We start from the raw sequence: 23,236 nt of genomic DNA, 5'->3' as shown, positions 1-23,236 counted from the left end.
CCCCAACACCACCATAAGCCAAAGCTGAGCAGTGCTCTGGTCTCTCTCCATCTGTATCTTTCATTAAAACAGAAGTAAATAAAATATTTAAAAAGAAATTATTTCTGCCATCTATGCAACTAACATTCTTTTGAGAAGAACAGGAAAAAAATTACCAAAACAAGAAGAAAAACTAATGCACAAAGTCTAACAAAAGAAATATAGCATGAGATAAAACAACTGAAAAGAAATATCACATAAGTGATATTGAAGTCAAGAAACAGGAGTGTGGGAATAGAGGACTAGGGATATTGAAGCAGGGAAAGGACAGTAGCCCGTGCAAGAATGAGTTCCTGAGCTCAGTACTGCCAAGGGTGACATGACTCAGTCCTACTATTACCCTCTATGGAACTATGCAGAAGGAATTTTAGTATTGTCTACCTGAGTGATCCAAGAGTACAGCATCCTCCCTACTGTCCTCCCCCACTCTCAAGGCTTTCCTATGGAACAGCTCCCTATTCCTTCCTAGTTTGTGTGTATGAGTGCCAAGCAGGAATCTCCAAGCATCCCTCCCCAGTGTTCTAGCAACCCCAAAGCAGGGAGAAAGATGCTTGGTGCAACCAGGATGAGTGCTATTAGTTTGTACTTTCTCAAAGCTGATTACACAGCCATGGGTAGAGAAAAGCAGGTTAACAGGATGTAAGGTGAGGCTCAAGAATTTACTCAGATGGAATCATGGACAACAAGAAACAACAAGAGGTAATGAATCCTGGAGTTAGTTTTGTTATGTATTATGTCCAGCTGAGAAATTTGATCTTGTAATGGGTACTGATTGCAAAAACCGATACCTCTGCATGCTATGTGCAAAGTAGGACTAGGAAAGAGAGGAGAACTCATTTTACTTATATTCATGTTGAGGATGTTATAGTACATTGTAGTCTGTATGGACTGGGTAAGTAAATTATATTATAGTCTTTAACCAATGCAATGTTCACTAAAATAAACAACTGACTTAACAGTGTCCCAAATGAAGAAACTACTGACTGAAAGTTCTATATATTATTGCTGACATTTCTACACTGAACTGCTTTATAAAGTAAAAACAAAAAAAAATGCCATAAGTTCTAAGAAGTTGCCTGAACTGGGGGTATAGATCAAGTAAACAATGTCCATATTCATCAGAGAAGCAATTACAGAAGCCAGACCCCTTCCTTTTGCACTCTAAAAAGAATTTTGGTCCATACAAAGGGGGAAATCTTAGGGGAAGATGACCAGAGGGCTCTGAACCCCAATTCCACTGTGACCTAGAACTTTTGTGATATGGAATCTTTCCTTCTGCATCATCACTGACAGGGAATTGCCCCTGCAGCTACAGACAGACTATGACCCACATAGTCAATGACTGCCACCTCTCCAGATTCAAAGGAGGTCTCGAAACTTTACATCAGGCTCAACCTGACGCTGTTGACTGGCTACGGAAGAAGGGCAAACGCTAGAAGAAAAAACTGACAGGGAAGAGATTCTGGAGAACACCTGAGGAAGTCAGGCACTATTCTACTTATCTGAGAGGGAAGAGGAAAAGGGAAGGACAACTAAGGGATGATTTCACTCATAAGTGGAATATAGAAAATTAAATACATAAACTTGAAGAAAGGAATATATATAGTCAACTCATATATATGATACATACACACATATATATATATATATATAGTCAACTCATAACTATGATATAGAGATAACTATGGTGGTTAGCAGTAAGGGGAGGGATGGAATCACAGAACTTTGATGGTGGGAGTGGTGTGGAATTATGCCTCTAATATCTTATAATCTTAGAAATCACTAATAAAAACCTAAAAATAATTAAAAAAAGAAGTTGCCTGAAAATTGCTAAACTATATGGGGCCGGGTGGTGGTACACCTGGTTAAGCACACACACATTACAGTGTGCAAGGACCCAGGTTCAAACCACTGGCCCCCACATGCAGGGGGAAAAGCTTCACTAGTGGTGAAGCAGGGCTGCTGGTGTGTCTCTCTGTCTCTTTCCCTCTCTATCTCCCCTCCCTTCTCAATATCTCTCTGTCTCTACCCAATAATAAATAGCAAAATAAATTTTTTAAAAATTGTTAAACTATTTGTGACTCTTTAAACATGATAAATATAGGCTTCTTTACATTTATGGACATTAATAAATACTCTTAACCACTTTTATATTTTGTGTCAAATTGTTATCTGGTGATATTTTGAATTCATTATGTTTATCAAGAAATGGAAAAAATGTATTTCATCACGTCCTTTAGATGTTTATTCCTTCTGGAGTACATGCAACAGAATTTATAATAAGCATACATGTAATTAATAGATGATGTACTTTTGTTTTATTTCAGACAGATATAGAGTGAAAGAAACCATAGCAATGAAGCTTTCTTCAGTGTGTGTGTGTGTGTGTGTGTGTGTGTTTCACATCTCTGGGCTATGGATTGGCTGAAAACATTGAAAAAGAAAATCATGTACAAGAAGCTTTTGGGATGTTGACTGGATGTGACAGCTATGTGGATGAAGGGAAAGACGATGGAAAAAATTATATCTTAGGATTCATGTTAGGGTTTCATTCAAGTGGGGGGCATGGAGCTGCTGTGGATGTCTACTGGAAGAGGTGGTTTGTGGTAATAAGAATGAGGTGGGCTAAGGATGGGCACTGTTGTATTACTTTCTTAAGAAGATCTGTTGTATTTTTCAAACAGAAAACTCTGTCCTCAAATCCATCCCCCCATATCCCAGGCTAGATTTAGTGCACAGTCTCTAAACAGATATTAGTGTAGTAGTACACTTTACCTCTTTCTTGAGGTAAGAGTGATAGGCTGTCCCATCATGGATGAGATGTCCTTGAACCAGTCTGGGCAGAAGATTGACTGAAAGAGGGAGGTGAAGCTCTCCATGTAGAAAAAGAGAAAGAGCTTCTGTGCTTCATTCTCCTTTTACAGTCCTGGATCTTTTTCTCCTAAGAGTAAGAAAGAAGCTTATAAATGAAAATTACTAGTCAGTGAAAGCCGGCCTGAGCCCTGGACGAGATTTTCCCAAAGGAAGGAACATAGGCAGGGGTCAGAGTAAGGTAGGCACAAGCAAATGAAACAGGATAACAGCTGTTCAAACAGGCAGCCCACTGGTTCTCAACAGCTCAGTTCCACTTCAAGATCTGTTGGCACAAGGAGCTTCTGATTCTTTGAGGTAACATTATCTTTCCTGACAATAGGAGCACTTTGAGATAACTTTTCTCTGGGTGTCCCTGGAGTGTACCCATCTGCAGGTGCAGACCAGTCTCACTGCTTCCAGGTGAGATTTTTCTTTTTTTTAATTTATTTATTTTTTATTTTACAAAATTACATGTCAAAAGGTGTTTAAATACACATCATTCTCACCACCAGAGTTCTGAATCTTCAGTCTTCCCAACACAATCTACCATAGTTCCCCTAAGGTTGTAGACATGGACCAACCATCATCTCTACAACTATCTGTCCACATTTATATATAATTTCCTCCTTTTTCTCCTGATTCAATCCTCTCTTCCCCTCCAAGCCACTCATGACAACATAACTACCTCCATAAGTCCCTCTCCTTTTCGTTCTCTCTCTCTGGGTACTGATGGAGCTGGAGTTCAGAGCCCTCTTATCTTTATCCTATCACCTCCCCCACTGGGAGTATGGATCAAGGTTGTTTTGGGGGTGCAGAAGGTAGGAGTTCTGGCTTCTGTAATTGCTTCTCCACTGAGCATGGGCTCAGGTTGATCCATCCCCCCATCCTATTTCTATATTTTCCGAGTGGACCAGAGTTCTGGAGGAGTGAGGATCCAGGACACACTGGTGAGGTCATCTGCCCAGAAAAGTCAGGATGGAGTCATGGTAGCATCTGGAACTTGGTGTTTGGAAGGTGGCATGACCTAAGATGAGACAAAATGATTAGTGAACAGGAAATAAAAAGTAGGATTAGAGCAGATGAGATTAGGGGCTTTAGGGTAGAAAAAAGCTAAGAAACCCATTTTAGGCATGTTTCTGGGGGCACAGAACTATAGTAGTTTTGCTTGTGTTAGATAGCTAATCTGAAGTTGAATAAGAATATTGTCTGAAGGGAGTCTGGCAGTAGCGCAGCAGGTTAAGCACACATGGCGTCAAGTGCAAGAACTAGCATAAGGATCCCGGTTCAAGCCCCGGCTCCCCACCAGCAGGAGAGTTGCTTCACAGACGGTGAAGCAGGTCTGCAGGTGTCTTTCTTTCTCTCCCCTCCTCTGTCTTCCTCTACTCTCTCCATTTCTCTCTGTCTTATCTAATAACAACGACATCAATAACAACAATAAAACAACAAGGGCAACAAAAAGGAAATTTTTTTGGCCTACCTAATTCTTTTTTTTCTTTTTTATTTAAGAAAGGATTAATTAACAAAACCATAGGGTAGGAGGGGTACAACTCCACACAATTCCCACCACCCAATCTCCATATCCCACCCCCTCCCCTGATAGCTTTCCCATTCATTCTCTAGCCCTCTGGGAGCATGGACCCAGGGTCATTGTGGGTTGCAGAAGGTAGAAGGTCTGGCTTCTGTAATTGCTTCCCCACTGAACATGGGCGTTGACTGGTCGGTCCATACTCCCAGTCTGCCTCTCTCTTTCCCTAGTAGGGTGGGTCTCTGGGGAAGCGGAGCTCCAGGACACATTGGTGGGGTCTTCAGTCCAGGGAAGCCTGGCAGGCATCCTGATGACATCTGGAACCTGGTGACTGAAAAGAGAGTTAACATACGAAGCCAAACAAATTGTTGAGCAATCATGGACCCAAAGCTTGGAATAGTGGAGAGGAAGTGTTAGGGGGATACTCACTGCAAACTCTAGTGTACTTCTGCTTTCAGGCATATATTTTGCAGTAGTTTATGGATACGTGTGAACATATGCTCTCTCTCACAGAAACTGGTGTATATTTAGGTTTTGGGACTTTGTTAGAAAGTGAACCACCTGAGATGGAATTAGAGTATACTATAAAAGGAAAGGTCTCACCCGCGTAATGAAGCTGAAGGGTTGTCATTCTACACGTGAAGTCTCTGGACACAGTCTGAGGTGAAGCATGTTGAGGTGGCAATCGTTGCGTTGGTTAGGTTGTGATCGGCAGATGCAATATTATTTGATATGGATTGGGAGAGGCATACAGGAAAAGGGAAATTTTTTTAAAAAGAGAAAAAAGAATATTGTCTGAAATCCCTCTCTTCAATGTTACTGGTCATTTCTATCAGGAACAACAAAATAGACCCCTTTGTGGGCCCCCCATAGGACCTTGCCCTCAATGTGGAGGATGGACAACATACTCTATGCTACACCTGAGGAAGATGGGTCAATATTGGGGTAGCTTGGAATGTAACTACTTATGACCACAGAATGTGAGCTCAGATCTACAGTGATGCAGAGGTCACATCGGCTCCTAAGCTAATTATGGGCCCCAGACCAAATCAAATAGATGGGGTTTACAGTCAACAATATTTATACCCCTTTCCCATATTAGGGAGTTAGTGTCTTCCCTGATCCAGCTTTCTGTTACTTTTCCAGCCATGACATCACCTCCCCAGACAATAACTTGGATCCACCTGTGTATCAGATTTCAGGCTCAGAAAAAAAAAAACTAGTATAGCTACAGGCCCTTTGAAATATAACTAAAATATGCCTATTAGCTACCTACAAAATGGAGGACCCCCCAACACTTCATCTGCACTATTCCAGCCTTTAGGTCCATGATTGTTCAACAGTTTGTTTGGCTTTGTATATTAACTCTCTTTCCAGCCACCATGTTCCACATGCTAGCATGATGCCGACCAGATTTCCCTGAACAGATGACCCTACCAATATGTCCTGGAGCTCTGCTTCCCCAGAGCCCCACCCTACTAGGGAAAGAGAGAAGCAGGCTAGGAGTATGGATCAACCTGCCAATGCCCATGTTCAGCAGGGAAGCAATTACAGAAACCAGACTTTCCACCTTCTGCCTCCCACAATGATCTTGGGTCCATACTCCCAGAGTGATAAAGAATAAGAAAGATATCGGGAGGGAGTTGTATACGGAGCTCTGGTGGTGGGAATTGTGTGGAGTTGTACCCCTCTTATCCTATGGTTTTGTTAATGTCTCCTTTTTAAAATAAATTTTAAAAAGAGCATTGTCTGAGAGAATGGTGTCGGCGTAGAGAAAAGGGCTAGAAAATTGGATTAGGGGCAAAGAGTAGCTAGCTCTTGTTATTAAAAAAAAAAAAAATCTGAGGTTCCTGGAAGATGGTAGACTGAGAAGCTGCTAGTGGCTGAGCTCTGACCACATCTCCTGGAAACGGTAGGATTTTCTGCCTTTAGTAGGCCAGCCAATAAGGAGTCCTAGCGGTGACACCAAGGAGGTAACTATAACTTAATTTGGGTTAAGAATTAGAGTAGGAAAAAAGGGGAAAATTTTTTTTTCTTTCTTTTAATTTCTAAGCATACCTCCTTCACCACCACCCCCCATAACCAGTCCCTGGGGACCAGCTCCTAGCAGGATCCCCTGCTAGGAGCTCCTTTTCTTTACCAAATTCCTGTCCCACCAGGGAGTATCATTAATTCTAAGTCAATACCCTTCTGAAACCTCTGGCCTTTTTTCTTTCTAAGTAGCCAACCCCCCCACCTCACCCCGCATAGCTAATTAAATAATTAAAAAATAAATACATAAAAAACCCTTTCCTTTCACTGCCCTTTTATGACTGTTCTTTTTATTATCTTATTCTTTTTTCTCTCTCTCTCTTTCTTTTTTTCTTTTTCTCATTCTTGTCATCCTTTCTTCCTTAATCCTACAGCTTCCGAAGTCACAGCCCCCAGCCCCCACACCACAAAACAGTGTGCTTTTTTGAATTCACTGATACACATTTGGGAATTTCCTTTCACTGCTCTTTAATTACAGCTCTTTTTCTTATATTTTCCCTTTTCTCTCTCTTCCCTCTTTTTTTTTTAATCTTGTCATACACTTTTTCCTTCTTCTTTGCCTTTCTGAATTTGAAAATTATTTTGGGGAAGAAATCTGACTCAGAGTGGACTCTCTATGTGTGTATCTCTCCTCTAGTTCCCTTTACCCTCTTGTTACCCCTAGAATATACAGTGGATAGTAAATTTGCATAACTGTCTATTCTTGCTATCCTTTCTTTCTTTTCTCTTTCTTCTTCACTGGGATTTGGTTACTATTCTTTCACGGACTGGAGAAATTGTTTGGCTAACTGGTAACGATTAAACTGCTTCAATACTTGCTTCAGTTGCTACTGTAATTCCTGAGGTTGGTGAGTGCAATTGTCATAAAGGTATTTAGTACAGTGTTACTTGTACTCAGTGTTACTATTCAAGACACAACAACTGAGGAAGAACAGAGCATAAAAATTGGTAGATCAAAAAACAAATAAAACTGCTACTCCAATGAATGAAGACAAGAGCCCAGAAGAAACTACAAATCAGCCAGAAGTAACCATAGATAAGAAAACTATGCAAGCAATAATTAACTTATTAATCACAGAAATGAAAACAACATTGGAGGAAAGGAATGGCAGTATTAGGGAAACAACAGTTGAGACCCCCAAGGAAAATATTGGTTATCTTGAGGCAATTAAAGAACTGAAAGCTGAAATAGCTGTAATGAAGAAAGAAGCTGAGGCAAGGGAAAGCAGACTAACAGAAGCAGAAAACAGAATTAGTCAGACAGAGGATGAGTTAGAGAAAATGAAGAAAGAGGTGAAAGAGCTTAAAAAGAGATTGAGAGACACTGAAAACAACAACAGAGACATATGGGATGATCTCAAAAGAAGTAACATTCATATAATTGGCCTGCCAGAGGAAGAAAGAGAGGAAGGGGAAGCAAACATTCTAGAGGAAATAATAGAAGAAAACTTCCCAGACCTGAATAACAGAAAGGACATCAAGATATAAGAGGCCCAAAGAGTACCAAACAGAATCAAGCCAGACCTGAAGACACCAAGACACATCATAGTCACAATGAGAAGAAGTAAGGATAAAGAAAGGATCCTAAAGGCTGCAAGAGAGAAACAAAAAGTCACATACAAGGGAAAACCCATAATATTATCTGCAGACTTCTACACTCAAACTCTAAAAGCCAGAAAGGAATGGCAAGATATCTATGGAGCGGGAGTCGGGCGGTGGCGCAGCGGGTTAAGCACACGTTAAATCACCAGGATCTGCGTAAGGATCCCAGTTCGAGCCCCTGGCTCCCCACCTGCAGGGGAGTCACTTCACAAGCGGTGAAGCAGGTCTGCAGCTGTCTGTCTTTCTCTCCTCCTCTCTGTCTTCCCCTCCTCTCTCCATTTCTCTCTGTCCTATCCAACAACAATGACATTAATAACCACAACAATGTTAAAAAACAAGGGCAACAAAAAGGAAAATAAATAAATAAAAACTTAATTTAAAAAAAAAGAGATCTATGGAGCCCTGAATGAAAAAGGGTTTCAACCAAGGGTAATATATCCTGCTAGACTTTCATTCAAACTAGATGGAGGGATCAAAACTTCCTTAGACAAACAACAGTTAAAGGAGGCAACCATCACCAAGCTGGCCCTGAAAGAGGTTCTAAAAGACCTCTTATAAACAAGAACATCCCTATAATACTTGCATTATATCAGAGCAAACAAAATTTTTTTTGAACAATGGCACTACAATACATTAAATCCATAATATAAATAAACATCAATGGCTTAAACTCACCCATCAAAAGGCACAGGGTGGGGGGATGGATCGGAAAACATAACCCAACCATTTGCTGCTTGCAAGAATCCCATCTGTCACAACAAGATAAACACAGACTTAAAGTGAAAGGATGGAAAACTATCATACAGGTTAACGGACCACAAAAAAGGGCAGAAACAGCCATTCTCATCTCAGACACTATAGATTTTAAATTAAATAAAGTAATAAAAGATAGGCAAGGACATTACATAATGACTAGAGGATCAATCAGCCAAGAAGATGCAACAATTATTAACATCTATGGCCCCAGTGAGGGACCATCTAAATACATCAAGCACCTACTGAAAGAATTTCGAAAATACATCAATAGTCATACAATAATAGTGGGAGACTTCAATACCCCACTCTCACACTTAGACAGATCAACAAAGCAGAGAACCAATAAAGATACAAAAGAATTGAATGGAGAGATTGACAGACTAGACCTCTTGGACATTTTCAGAGTCCTTCACCCCAAAAAACTGGAATACACCTTCTTTTCAAATCCACATAACACATACTCAAGGATAGACCACATGTTAGGCCACAAAGACAGCATCAATAAATTCAAGAGCATTGAAACCATCCCAGGTATCTTCTCAGACCACAGTGGAGCTAAACTAACATTTAACAACAAACAGAAAATTATTAAAAGTCACAGAATTTGGAAACTAAACAACATACTCCTTAAGAACCACTGGGTCAGAGACTCACTCAAGCAGGAAATTCAAATGTTCCTGGAAACAAATGAAAATGAAGACACAACCTATCAAAATATTTGGGACACAGCTAAAGCAGTACTGAGAAGGAAACTTATAGCCATACAATCACATATTAAACACCAAGAAGAAGCTCAAATGAACGACCTTACTGCACACCTCAAGGACTTAGAGGAAGAGGAACAAAGAAACCCTAAAGCAACCAGAAGGACAGAAATCACTAAAGTTAGAGCAGAAATAAACAACATAGAAAATAAAAGAACCATACAAAAGATCAATGAAGCCAAATGTTGGTTCTTTGAAAGATTAAACAAAATTGACAAACCCCTAGCCAGACTCACCAAACAAAAAAGAGAGAAGACTCAAATTAATAGAATTGTAAACGATGGAGGAGATATCACAACTGACACCGCAGAAATCCAGAGAATCCTGCAAAACTTCTATGAAGAACTATACGCCACCAAGCTAGAGAATCTGGAAGAAATGGAACAATTCCTAGAAGCATATGCCCTTCCAAAACTGAACCAAGAAGAACTACAAAATCTAAATGCACCTATCACAGACAAAGAAATTGAAACTGTTATTAAGAATCTCCCCAACAACAAAAGTCCTGGACCAGATGGCTTCACAAACGAATTCTACAAAACTTTCAGGAAACAGTTAGTACCCATACTTCTTAAGCTTTTCTATAAGATTGAAGAAACAGGAATACTCCCTTCCACCTTCTATGAAGCCAACATCACCCTGATACCAAAAGCTGATAGGGACAGAACAAAAAAGGAAAACTACAGACCAATATCTCTGATGAACATAGATGCCAAAATATTAAACAAGATCTTGGCCAACCGGATACAGCAACATATCAAAAAAATTGTTCATCACGACCAAGTGGGATTCATCCCAGGAATGCAAGGCTGGTTCAACATCCGTAAGTCAATCAATGTCATTCACCACATCAATAAAAGCAAAGCCAAAAACCACATGATTATCTCAATAGATGCAGAGAAAGCCTTTGACAAAATCCAACACCCATTCATGCTCAAAACTCTACAAAAAATGGGAATAGGTGGGAAATTCCTCAAGATAGTGGAGTCTATATATAGCAAACCTACAGCCAACATCATACTCAATGGACAGAAGCTGAAAGCATTCCCCCTCAGATCGGGGACTAGACAGGGCTGTCCACTGTCACCGTTAATCTTCAACATAGTATTGGAAGTTCTTGCCATAGCAATCAGACAAGAGAAAGAAATCAAAGGAATACAGATTGGAAGGGAAGAAGTCAAGCTCTCACTATTTGCAGATGATATGACAGTATACATAGAAAAACCTAAAGAATCCAGCAGAAAATTACTGGAAGTTATTAGGCAATATAGCAAGGTATCAGGCTACAAAATCAATGTACAAAAATCAGTGGCATTTCTTTATGCAAACACTAAATCTGAAGAAGAAGACATCCAGAAATCACTCCCATTTACTGTTTCAGCAAAATCAATCAAATACCTAGGAATAAAGTTGACCAAAGAAGTGAAAGACTTGTATGCTGAAAACTATGAGTTGCTACTCAAGGAAATAGAAACTGATACCAAGAAATGAAAAGATATCCCATGCTCATGGATTGGAAGAATAAATATCATCAAAATGAATATTTTCCCCAGAGCCATATACAAATTTAATGCAATACCCATCAAAGTTCCACCAAGCTTCTTTAAGAGAACAGAACAAACACTACAATCATTTATCTGGAACCTGAAAACACCTAGAATTGCCAAAACCATCTTGAGGAAAAGAAACAGAAATGTAGGCATCACACTCCCAGACCTTAAACTATATTATAAAGCCATCATCATCAAAACAGCATGGTACTGGAACAAAAATAGGCACACAGACCAGTGGAACAGAATTGAAAGCCCAGAAATAAATCCCCACACCTATGGACATCTAATCTTTGATAAGGGGGCCCAAAGGATTAAATGGAAAAAGGAGGCTCTCTTCAATAAGTGGTGCTGGGAAAACTGGGTTGTAACATGCAGAAGAATGAAACTGTACCACTTTATCTCACCAGAAACAAAAATCAAATCCAAATGGATCAAAGACCTAGATGTCAGACCAGAAACAATCAAATACTTAGAGGAAAACATTGGTAAAACAGTTTTCCACCTACACCTCAAGGACATCTTTGATGATACAAACCCAATTGCAAGGAAGACTAAAGCAGAAACAAACCAATGGGACTACATCAAATTGAAAAGCCTCTGCACATCCAAAGAAACTATTAAACAAACAGAGAGACCCCTCACAGAATGGGAGAAGATCTTCACATGCCATACATCAGACGAGAAACAAATCACCAAAATATATAAAGAGCTCATCAAACTTAGCACCAAAAAAGCAAATGACCCCATCCAAAAATGGGCAGAGGATACGAGCAAAACATTCACTCCAGAGGAGATCCAAAAGGCTAACAAACATATGAAAAAGTGCTCTAGGTCACTGATTGTCAGAGAAATGCAAATTAAGACAACACTAAGATACCACCTCACTCCTGTAAGAATGGCATACATCAAAAAGGACAGCAGCAACAAATGCTGGAGAGGTTGTGGGGACAGAAGAACCCTTTTACATTGCTGGTGGGAATGTAAATTGGTACAGCCTCTGTGGAGAGCAGTCTGGAAAACTCTCAGAAGGCTAGACATGGACCTTCCATATGATCCAGTAATTCCTCTCCTGGGCTTATACCCCAAGGACTCCATAACACCCAACCAAAAAGAGGTGTGTACTCCTATGTTCATAGCAGCACAATTCATAATAGCTAAAACCTGGAAGCAACCCAGGTGCCCAACAACAGATGAGTGGCTGAGAAAGCTGTGGTATATATACACAATGGAATACTATGCAGCTATCAAGAACAATGAATCCACCTTCTCTGACCCATCTTGGACAGAGCTAGAAGGAATTATGTTAAGTGAGCTAAGTCAGAAAGATAAAGATGAGTATGGAATGATCCCACTCATCAACAGAAGTTGACTAAGAAGATCTGAAAGGGAAACTAAAAGCAGGACCTGACCAAACTGTAAGTAGGGCACCAAAGTCAAAGCCCTGTGGTGAGGGGTAGACATGCAGCTTCCTGGGACAGTGGGGGGTGGGAGTGGGTGGGAGGGATGGGTCACAGTCTTTTGGTGGTGGGAATGGTGTTTATGTACACTCCTAGCAAAATGTAGACATATAAATCAGTAGTTAATTATTATGAGAATGGGAAAATCAATTGTATGTCTCAAAGTTTTTCAAAACACAAACTAAATCTTTTTAATATATAGGCTGTGTATTTGATATGCGGACTCTCTCAAAAGCCTAGACCAAGTAGATTAGAAGCATCCAATAGCACAGCTATATACAAGATACTGGGTACTGTACAGCAAACCATAACAAAAGGACTTTTCAAAGTTAACCCAATTACCAAATAATGTGATGATAACATTAACTATCGATTGTCTTTTTGAACCCTAATACAGCAGGAACCTCACATCTCCACTATAGAGCGCCTACTTCCCCCAGTCCTGCAACCCTTGGATACTGCCCACTTTCCCATATGCCTCTCCCAATCCATATCAAATAATATTGCATCTGCTGATCACAACCTAACCAACGCAACGATTGCCACCTCAACATGCTTCACCTCAGACTGTGTCCAGAGACTTCACATGTGGAATGACAACCCTTCAGCTTCGTTACTCGGGTGAGACCTTTCCTTTTATTGTACACTCTAATTTCATCTCAGGTGGTTCACTTTCTAACAAAGTCCCAAAACCTAGATATACACCAGTTTCTGTGAGAGGGAGCTTATATTCACACATATCCATAAACTACTGCAAAGTATATACCTGAAAGCAGAAGTACACTAGAGTTTGCAGTGAGTATCCCCCTAACACTTCCTCTCCACTATTCCAAGCTTTGGGTCCATGATTTCTCAACTATTTGTTTGGCTTCGTATGTTAACTCTCTTTTCAGTCACCAGGTTCCAGATGTCATCAGGATGCCTGCCAGGCTTCCCTGGACTGAAGACCCAACCAATGTGTCCTGGAGCTCCGCTTCCCCAGAGACCCACCCTACTAGGGAAAGAGAGAGGCAGACTGGGAGTATGGACCGACCAGTCAACGCCCATGTTCAGCGGGGAAGCAATTACAGAAGCCAGACCTTCTACCTTCTGCAACCCTCAATGACCCTGGGTCTATGCTCCCAGAGGGATAGAGAATGGGAAAGCTATCAGGGGAGGGGGTGGGATATGGAGATTGGGTGGTGGGAATTGTGTGGAGTTGTACCCCCCCTACCCTATGGTTTTGTTAATTAATCCTTTCTTAATTAAAAAAATTTTTTTTTAAATCTGTGGCTAAAATTAACTATTTACTTCCATCCATCTACCCCAGGGCTCATGTTTATGCTTATGTTTGTCACCTGAGCCTGTGTAACCTCTAAGACCCTGTTGGTCTGAGCTTGCAGTTCACAGCTGGGAACATTGCTGGCTGTACTCATTTCAGGACCAGTCTTTCTCAAGTGGCAGAACAGGATACCCCCAGCCTCCCTTCAGAAACTGGGGCTATCCCTATCGTCACTGCTTTATGGTGAAGACTAGGTTGTGGGAGGGCCCACAAGATGCTGTTCTTGATGGAAGTGACCAGTGGTGGTAAAGAGAGGTATCCCATATATGTGTGTGGAAATCCAAGGATTGCCTAACTAGGGCTTCAGATGATGAGGTGGTATGATATTGACTAAAAGAGCCATTATTAAGTGGACCAGTCTCTTGCCCTTTTGTAGCCCTCTCTTTATCTGATAATCTTAGACTTTCAGTTGTTTAGACATTAAGTACCATTTGTTGGGCCCAGCCAGAATTAGGTTTTGGGGATCTGTCTTCTTTGGACCTTTCTGCTGGGTTTCCCAGCTAATTTGATCTAAGTCCAATCAGTTAGACAATGTATGATGCCTTCTTAAGCACTTCAATCATTATTGAGCACTCTGACTTTGAGTTATATAATTGCCCCCTTGGTTATGGATACGTCTACACCTGTACCCAGTACCCTAATCCCTAGCCTATACTTGGTATCTGTTACTTAGTTAAATGGCATGCCATCTAACTCTGATGTAGGTAGTTCCATGTGTTTGGAAAGGTCTCACCAGATTTGAAGAGTTGCGAGGTTAACTTCTCAGGCTTGGTATCTCTGGTTACAGTACACAGTAGAAATTCAGCAGCAGCATAATGTGAGGTGGCAGCACCAGATGAGATTTTTATTACAACTTTCTCAGAAAGTAAAGATAAAATAAAAATACCCTTTGCTTAAGTGGGAGCACGCCTTCATCTCAGGAGTGTTCTGGGAGGCAGTTAGCAAGAACCTAGAAGGGAGAAATTACCATTCCCATATCTCCCAGGCATTCTGAGACAGCTCTAACATTAGAATAAGGTTAACATTATTTCTTTGGGAAGAATTCAGGCCAAGTTTTCCTTCCTCACTCAAATTAACCTAGGACTGGACAAAAGACAGCTTCATGTAACATATTACATGAAATTTAAAGTCCATCTCATAGTACTCTCACCATGACCACCACTCACCTTAGGCTGTGATGCAGTCTGTCTCTAAATGTCTGGACAAAAGAAACAGAGATATTTCATTCCCAGGAAAACTAGATCATCTTTCTCTTCATCCCGGGAATCCAAGCTTCTTATTTATTTTTTCTAAATTTATTTTCTAATTTATATTGAATACAGACAGAGAGAAATTGTGAGGGAAGGGGGAGATAGAGATGGAGGGAGAGAGAGAGAGATTACCTGTAGTACTTTTTTTAAAGACAGATAAATATATACTACAAATTCCTTATCCACTCTATATCACTGGACACTTGGGTGGTTTCCACATCTTAACTACTGTAAATAATGCTATAATGAACAGAGACATGTGCATATGCCTTTTAACATTAGTAGTTTCGTATTCCTCAGATAAAAACCCAGTAAAGGGATTGCCAGATTTAATGGTAGATCCAGTTTAAAAATGTTTGAGAAATATCCATACCATTTTCCAGAGAGGCTGGGCCAAATTGCATTTCTACCAACAGTGTATAATAGGTTCTCTTTTCTGCATATTTCCACCAACATTTGTTGCTCTTGGCTCCTTAATGAAAATTATTCTCACAGGTGTAAAAGGGTATCACAGTATTGTTTCAATTTGGTTTTCCCTGGTAATAAGTGATGCTTATTTCTGGAAGTCATTTTGGTTAAGTATCTTTTCAACTCTTCTTCCCATTTTTTGATGGGGTCACTTATTGTTGTTGAATTTAGTAAATTATTTGCATATCTTGGATATTAGCCCTTTATCAAATGTATGCATGTAAATTTTCCTCTCTTTTAGCAGTGTGTTTATTTTGTTTGTTTTGTTTTGTTTTGTTTTTGCAACCAGGGTTATCACTAGGGCCTGGGTGCCTATACTACGAATCCAACACTCCTGGAAGCCATTTTTCTCCTTCTTCTTCTCCTTCTCCTTCAACTTCTCCTTCTCCTTCTTCTTCTTCCTTTTTGTTTTTTATTTTATAGGACAGAAAGTAATTGAGAGGTGAGGGGAAGATAGAGAAGACAGAATGACAGAGACCTGCAGACCTGCTTCACCACCAGTGAAGCTTCTCCCCTGCTGGTGAAGAGCTGGAATAACTTGCCCAGCCCACAGTCTTTCTGTTCTGACACTGTTTTCCTTTGCTGTGTAGAGGTTTTTAGTTTGATGTAATCTCATTTGTTTATTTATTTAGTGGAGCAAAGACATCACACATAGAGAATTTCACCACTCTAGGTCACTTTTTTATTCATATGGGTGTGCTGAGGAAGAAAGAGAGAAGCACACCAGCATTTCCTCAGGAGCCCTAGCACCTCCCACATGGTGCTGGGGCTTACAACTAGGCTACATGCTACCTGATGACCTCTCTTTCAGAACTGCTATTTGTTTTTGCTTTTGTTTCCCTTGTTGATGAGTTTGTCTCTGAAACAAATACCATGGAGCATTTTGACTATTTTTTTCTTTGGTGTATTTATTTCATTGTCACTTTACTGCCAACTCTTTGATCCATTTTTTTTTTTGAGTCATCTTTAGTGCATGATGTGAGGTGGTGATTCCATTTCTCTTGAAAATGTTTCACTATCTGAGAAGAAACTTTCCTTCTAGTTTATGATTTTAACTTCTCTGTCATAAAATAACTGTCCATATATGGGGCTTTTTATTCCTGAGCCTTTGACTATATTCAGTAACCCTCAGTGGCCCTGGAGTAGTTTCTCTGTGCCTTGCATCCCCAGGAGAAAGCACACAACCTGGCCCAACACTTAAACCCTCGTATGGATAAATTGGGGTTGGTGCAACAAGGCAGCCTTGGTTCAAAAGTCCAGCTAAGTCTGTCCTAAGCTAAGATTTGCCTGTTTACTCTGTATTTAATCTAGTTTATACTTCTGAAAACTGGACATAATTGACACAACTCTGCCTCCTCTTACTGTGGTCACTGTGATGTGAAAAAGAATAACATAAGTAGAGATATTTTAACAAGATGAGAATTGTCACAGTGTGGATTGGACCTTTATTTTATTTTATTTTACTTTATTTTATTTATGTATTTTTGCCTATAGTTTCTGGAGTTCAGTGCCAGCACTATGAATCCACCTTTCCTGGTAGCCATTTTTTCTTTTCTTTTTTTTCTTCCTTTCCTTTTATTCAATATGACAAATAGAAATTGAAAGGGGAGAAGGAGAGGAAGAGAGAAGGATAGACACCTTCAGGAACACTTCACTGCTCCTGAAGTGTCCCTTCTGATGTGGGGAGTAGGGATTCAAACCTGGGTCTTTGCACATACTACTATGTGTGCTTAACCAGGAGCACACCACCCACACCTACCCCTACCTTCACCCCCCCAAAATATTTTTAGACTTGGACCAACAGCACTGTTTTATAAACCCTTGCCTGACAACCCAAGAATTGAACAGATAACCTGACCCCAGAAACTGAGGATAGAATTAGTAACAAAATGTGTGTATCCAAGGATAGTTTATGCTTGCAATGACATTTCTTTAACCAGTTGTGTAATCTTTCTCCTACCCCCATTAAAAAAAAAAAAAACTCCCTTATTATTCCCTTTGTTTTCCCTGCTTAAGACACATTGTAGGTTTTTAAGTGACTCTGGGTGTCCCAAATTATAGTTTTTAACATATCGAATAAACACTTAAAAACTTTGTTTTTACTTTTAGGCTCATCATGGCAGCTTTTATCTGCAAAGTACTTTGAGAGTTAGAATAAAAAGAGCCAAAGGCAAGATTTTCTGCCTAGAGTCTGTCTCCAGACTGACCCTAATTCAATACAGTGATCCCAAAATCAGTGATGTGGGCTTTCCCCAGTTCTTGTGTAATTATGAGAGGACAACCTCCTTCAGAGCATCCTGCGATGAACCAGCCTGGAAAGGCCACAGACTCAAAGGTGGACATCCTGCCATTCTGGTTGTGGTAGAAGAGAAAGGGTTTCACCGGCTCTGATTGGTTATATAGATTCAGTACATTCTGCTCCTGGAAAGAGAAGAATTCCCAGAGATAACCTTAACTGCTTGACATACTTTACACAGATAGTTCCTGTTTAAGATTTCCTTTCTCATTGATTAAAGTAAACTGGAGACCTCTACTTCATACTATGAGATTAAAATTAGACTCCAAATTCTTAGATTATGGCTGAAGGCACCAGGAAATCAATCACCTTGTAGAGCACACTGTGTTCAAAACCCTAGCCACTGCATGGGAGCTCCATGCAAAGATAAAACTTCATGAATGGTAGAGTTGTGCTGTGGTGTCTCTCTTATTCTCTCTCTCTTTTTTGCCACTAGCATTATTGATGGGCTCGGTGCCTGCACTATGAGTCCACTATTCCTGGGGGCTATTTTTCTCAGTTTTTTGTTGCCCTTATTGTTGTTATTATTGTTATTGTTGTTATAGCTGTTGTTGTTGTTGGATAGGACAGAGAGAAATTTAGAGAGGAGGGGAAGAGATAGACACCTGCAGACCTGCTTCATCACTTGTGAAGTGACCCCTCTGAAGGTGGGGAGGCAGGGGTTTGAACCAGGATCCTTGTCCTGGTCCTTGTGCTTCCCACCACGTGCGCTTAACACACTACGCTATTGTCTGGCCTAGTGTCTCTCTTTCTCTACTTGTCTTCCTCTCATCCTGTTTCTCACCCTCAATCTGGAGAATTTTAAAAGAGGAAGTTAAGTGAATCCTCTGGTAGAGTACACAAATTTCTATGTGTGAAAAGTCTGGTTCCAGCCCCCAGTCCCCATTCACAGCAGGAATGCTCCACAGCAATTGAACAGTGTTGTAGATGTCTTTCTTTTTCTCTGTCTCTCTCCACCTATTTCTTTTTCTCTTGCTCTCCCCTTCTCCCTCCCCCTCTCTCTTCCTTCCCCTACTTTGAAAAAAAAAACATCAGGGGGTACTGGGCTGTGGTGCACCCAGTTAAGCACACTTAGTACTAAGTGCAAAGACCCATGCAAGAATCAGGGTTCGTGCCCCGACCCCGCCTAAAGGTAGAAGTTTCATGAGCAGTGAAGCAGTTCTGCAGGTATCTATCTTTCTCTCTCCTTCTCTATCTCCCTCTCCTCTCTCAATTTCTCTCTGTCCTATCTAATAAAAAAGTGGGAAAGAAATAACCACCAGAAGTAGTGGATTCATAGAGCAAGCACCCAGTCCCAGTGATAACCCTGGAAGTGAAAAAAAAAAAATCAGACAACAAAAGAACACCAGGAATAATGGAGTTGTGCAGACACTGAATCTCAGCAATAACCTTAGAGACAAAAAAAAAAAAAAAGGCCTTGAGAAATAGAATCATACAGGCAGGATCATGCCCCAGTGAAACTCTGGTAGTAAAAAGAAAAAAAATTATAGTTGAAACTTTAAGCTTCCTGTTTCAATGGTTCTAAGCATAATAGTTTGAAAGAAATTAATATTTACATAAGAGTTCTTTGTGCTTTGAATACAAAGCATGGCTTTAGCTATTAACCTGTTGCTTAAAAATGGAGAATCGCGAGAATCTTTGTAGAAAAGTTATCATGAATTTCAAATTTGAGAACTGCTGTTTTATTTTAGCACTACTGACATCTGGGTGAGACAATCCTTTATTGTAAGGGGCTGCTGCCCTGTACAAGGTGAAATCCCTGGCCACTACCTGTAGCACAACCCAAACCTCCATTTGCAACAATCAAAACTATCTCCAGGTCAAAATCATTCAAAACTCTCCTGACATTCCTTTTAATTCTGTCACAGTATTTACAATCCAGATTCCAAAAAACAAAAATTCCCAAGGATAATAAATGAACAGTCCTTTAGAAGACTGCAAAATTGGGGGCCAATTAGTGATGCACCCAGTTGAGTGCAATTTACAATGTGCAATTTCTCAGGTTCAGGCCCTCAGTCTCCACCTGCAAGAGGAAAGCTTCACATGTGGTGAAGTAGTGCTGTATATGTATCTTTTTCTCTCTCCTGCACTATCTCTCCTTTCCTTCTTATTTTTTCTCTGACTCTATCCAAAAAGTAACAAGTATTAACAAAATTAAATATTTTTAAAAAGATTCCAAAATCTAGAGTCCATCAGCAAGCACTTTGAAAATGGACTTTCCAGGAGCCGGATAGTAGCACAGCGGGTTAAGCACACATGGCGCAAAGCACAAGGACCGGCATAAGGATCCCGGTTCTAGCCCTGGCTCCCCACCTGCAGGGGAGTCGATTCACAGGTGATGAAGCAAGTCTGCAGGTGTCTATCTTTCTCTTCCCCTCCTCTCTCCATTTCTCTCTGTCCTATCCAACAATGAAGACAGAAAATAATAATAACTACAACAATAAAACAACAAGGGCAACAAAAAGGGAATAAATAAATATTTTTAAAAAAGAAAAGAAAATGGGCTTTCCTAGCCAGGTGTTGACAAAACCCTTGTGTTCCACACTCACCTTATACTGCAGTGTGGGCTGCCCACTGATCAGTGTGCAGAAGAGGCAGAGTTCTGGCTTCTTCAGCCCCAGGTAGATGGGATTCCCTCTGTTTATCTCAAGAGTCTCTGGATGTTTGCATGGAGCTAAGGCAATAATAGCTAGAAAAACAAATTTCCATTTAGGTATTGTTTCCAAGACAACTGCCAAGGCTTAAATCTGCTAATGAACACCTGTAGGGTGGTCCCAACACCACTCACCACCTGGCCCATATAACACCTTCATCTTTTGGTAACTTTCCTATTAGAAAATTTAAGTCGTGGACTGCAGGTGGTGGAGCACCCAGTTAAATTCACATATCACCATGCACAAGGATGTGGGTTCAAGCCCTCCTCTCCACTTACAGGGGAAGTGCTTCATGAGCAGTGAAGCAGGTCAAAGGTGTCTATATCTTTCTTCCTCCCTATCTCTCCTCTCTCCTTAATTTCTCTCTTTCCTATAAAATATATATATATATATAAAGTAAAAAAAAGTGAAAGGGGAAAAAATGACCACCAGAAGCGATGGATTTGTAGTGTAAGCACTAGCCCCAGTGATAACCTTAGTGGCTTTGCCACTAAAATGAAATGTAAAAAAAGGAAAATTTAGCTTCTCATGGATTAAAATCCTTTCTGCTCATAGATTCCACTCTTTTTGTCCCTTTTTGGCTTTTGTCATATCGCTTGAAGCTCCACAGAAATTGTTTTGCACACCAACCATTTAGTTTAACTTGATTCTTCTCTGACCTCTTGCCCTTAGTCACAGAACAGCTCTAGGTTCGCTAATGCCTGTGACATGTTCTTCTCTTCAGAGAGATCTAGCCAACATAACTAATGTGATTTTTTTTAAAAGGCAATCAAAAATCACACAAGGAGAATGCCTTTGACAAACACTAGCCACTTACCTGGGGTCACACCATGCCTCCTTGGCACTGAGATGAGGTTCTGACCTTGAAGAACCCATACCTGTTGATTGCTATCATGCAGTTCCCCTAGAATAGGTGCCCCAATGGATGTTACTGCAAAGAAAATAAAAATGAAAATGTAAGAACAAAAGCACAAAACACCCTCCCTCTCCAGTGTTTTGTCCTTATGAAAATCCTTACTTCTATGCATGGCAGTGGCAGCACTTCAGAACTGGCCAGGAGTGAAGACATTTATGTACAGATTAGACCGACAAGTGGACTCAAGTCAGTCCCAAATCACAGTTCAGCTCTTAGTCATAAAGAGAACTGATGACCAGACCAACAGAGATCCAAGTCACAATCTCTGCTTCCAGAATTTACCCTGCTTGCACACTTTTTTGTACACAGACCACCTTCCAACAGAAACAGCTGTACCTATGTATGAATCTCTGACAAAGCCAGAGACCCAGAGGCAAGAGAAGATTAATATTCAACAGACTTCCCAGCTAGAGGCTACACCTCTAACATGTTTACAGAGGGAGGCATCCATCTTTCTGTTATCACAGACTATAACTTCCTCAACAGCCAGGTGTCTGACCAACTCTGTCAGGGCCCTGTCTTTTATCCAAATGGGGAAGGAAGGAAGTTTTGCCTCACTAGGGCTGGGACTTCCCAGTACTCTGGGTATTAACTGGTTCCTGGTGTCAGAGGATTCACTAAGGCTTTGCATAATGAAATGTCAATTGTAGCACAGAAATGACTTATCTTGAAAAAATAAGGCATGTTAAACCTTTTAGAACAGCTACCGGGAACTAGAGTCATCAAAACTGAGTTTGAGAAAAGAGGCATTTTGTCTAGGGCTGATGACTAGATTCTGATGCTGCAAAAATGACACTTGACAGTGTCATTTTACAGAGTAGAAGCCTCCAGTTGGTGCAAGAAAGAATGAGGAAGGGCAGGTCCCCTAAGTTCATGTAGTTTATAAGTACTCCTGGTCCACAGTTACTATACTTAAAAAAAAAAAGTTCTCTCTTTAAATTAATTAATTAAGCTCAGTTAGAGACAGAAATTGAGAGGGAAGGGGGAGAGAGAGAGAGAGAAAGAGAGATGTCTGTAGCACTGTGTCACTGTGAAGCTTAACCCCTGCAGATGGGGGCCAGGCATTTGAACAGGGGTCCTTGTGCACTGTAACAGGTCTGCTCATCCAAGTGCACTACCATCTTGCCCCACAGTCACCATAGTCTTCTATTTTTTTTTATTTCTTTATTGGGGAATTAATGTTTTACATTCAACAGTAAATACAATAGTTTGTACATGCATAACATTTCCCAGTTTTCCATATACCAATACAACCCCCACTAGGTTTTTTTCTAAGTTCAATTTTTATTTCATGAATAAAAACACACTTTATTTGATGACCATACATAACTTTATGCTTCGTAGCTTTTATTCTTACTAAAATATGTTTTCACTAGATAGTTTAGGAAAATATATTTAATTGGAATGAACATTTTCATATATGTTTTTAATGGGAGGATTAATAGTTTATATTCTTAACCCTTCTCAGACCAAAGTTTAAAAAAAAAAAACTAGCATACACTACTCTGGATTCTCACAGCTAGTTATACAGAGAGTTTCTCCACTCAAAGGAGCCTCAGCTACACAAGGACATCCCTGAGGCCCCTTCTGGATAGTAGATCACTGCTTTGCATTATTGACAAGGGAGCCTCATTTCCACATGCTCCATCTGTCCTTACTTAGCAGATGTGACTAGGTCTTTCACAGGGGAGCTAAGACAATGCTGATGATGCTTGATCCCATCCCTCTGCAAGCCTGTGTACACTCTCACT

The 23,236-nt window shown here is 40.4% G+C and overlaps 2 protein-coding genes across 2 annotated transcripts in view; both read right to left on the bottom strand.

The window, feature by feature from the left end:
* Positions 1-23,236, bottom strand: part of LOC103115684 (transcription factor A, mitochondrial-like) — a 146,505-nt gene that overhangs the window by 83,769 nt on the left and 39,500 nt on the right. The window lies entirely within an intron of this gene.
* On the bottom strand, positions 17,800-21,931 carry LOC103115682 (interleukin-36 alpha). The gene is made up of 4 exons (XM_060188586.1): positions 21,588-21,931; positions 21,387-21,500; positions 20,465-20,604; positions 17,800-18,040 (listed from the first exon to the last, which is right to left on the bottom strand). The coding sequence occupies exons 1-4, from the start codon at positions 21,595-21,597 to the stop codon at positions 17,828-17,830; spliced, it is 477 nt and encodes a 158-aa protein (XP_060044569.1). The 5' UTR covers positions 21,598-21,931; the 3' UTR covers positions 17,800-17,827.

The sequence above is a fragment of the Erinaceus europaeus genome, chromosome 3 (genome assembly GCF_950295315.1).
Source record: "Erinaceus europaeus chromosome 3, mEriEur2.1, whole genome shotgun sequence".
In the NCBI taxonomy this organism is placed as follows: Eukaryota; Metazoa; Chordata; class Mammalia; order Eulipotyphla; family Erinaceidae; genus Erinaceus; species Erinaceus europaeus.
Note: the sequence above shows the minus strand (reverse complement) of the source record. Positions and strands in the feature narration are given on the sequence as shown.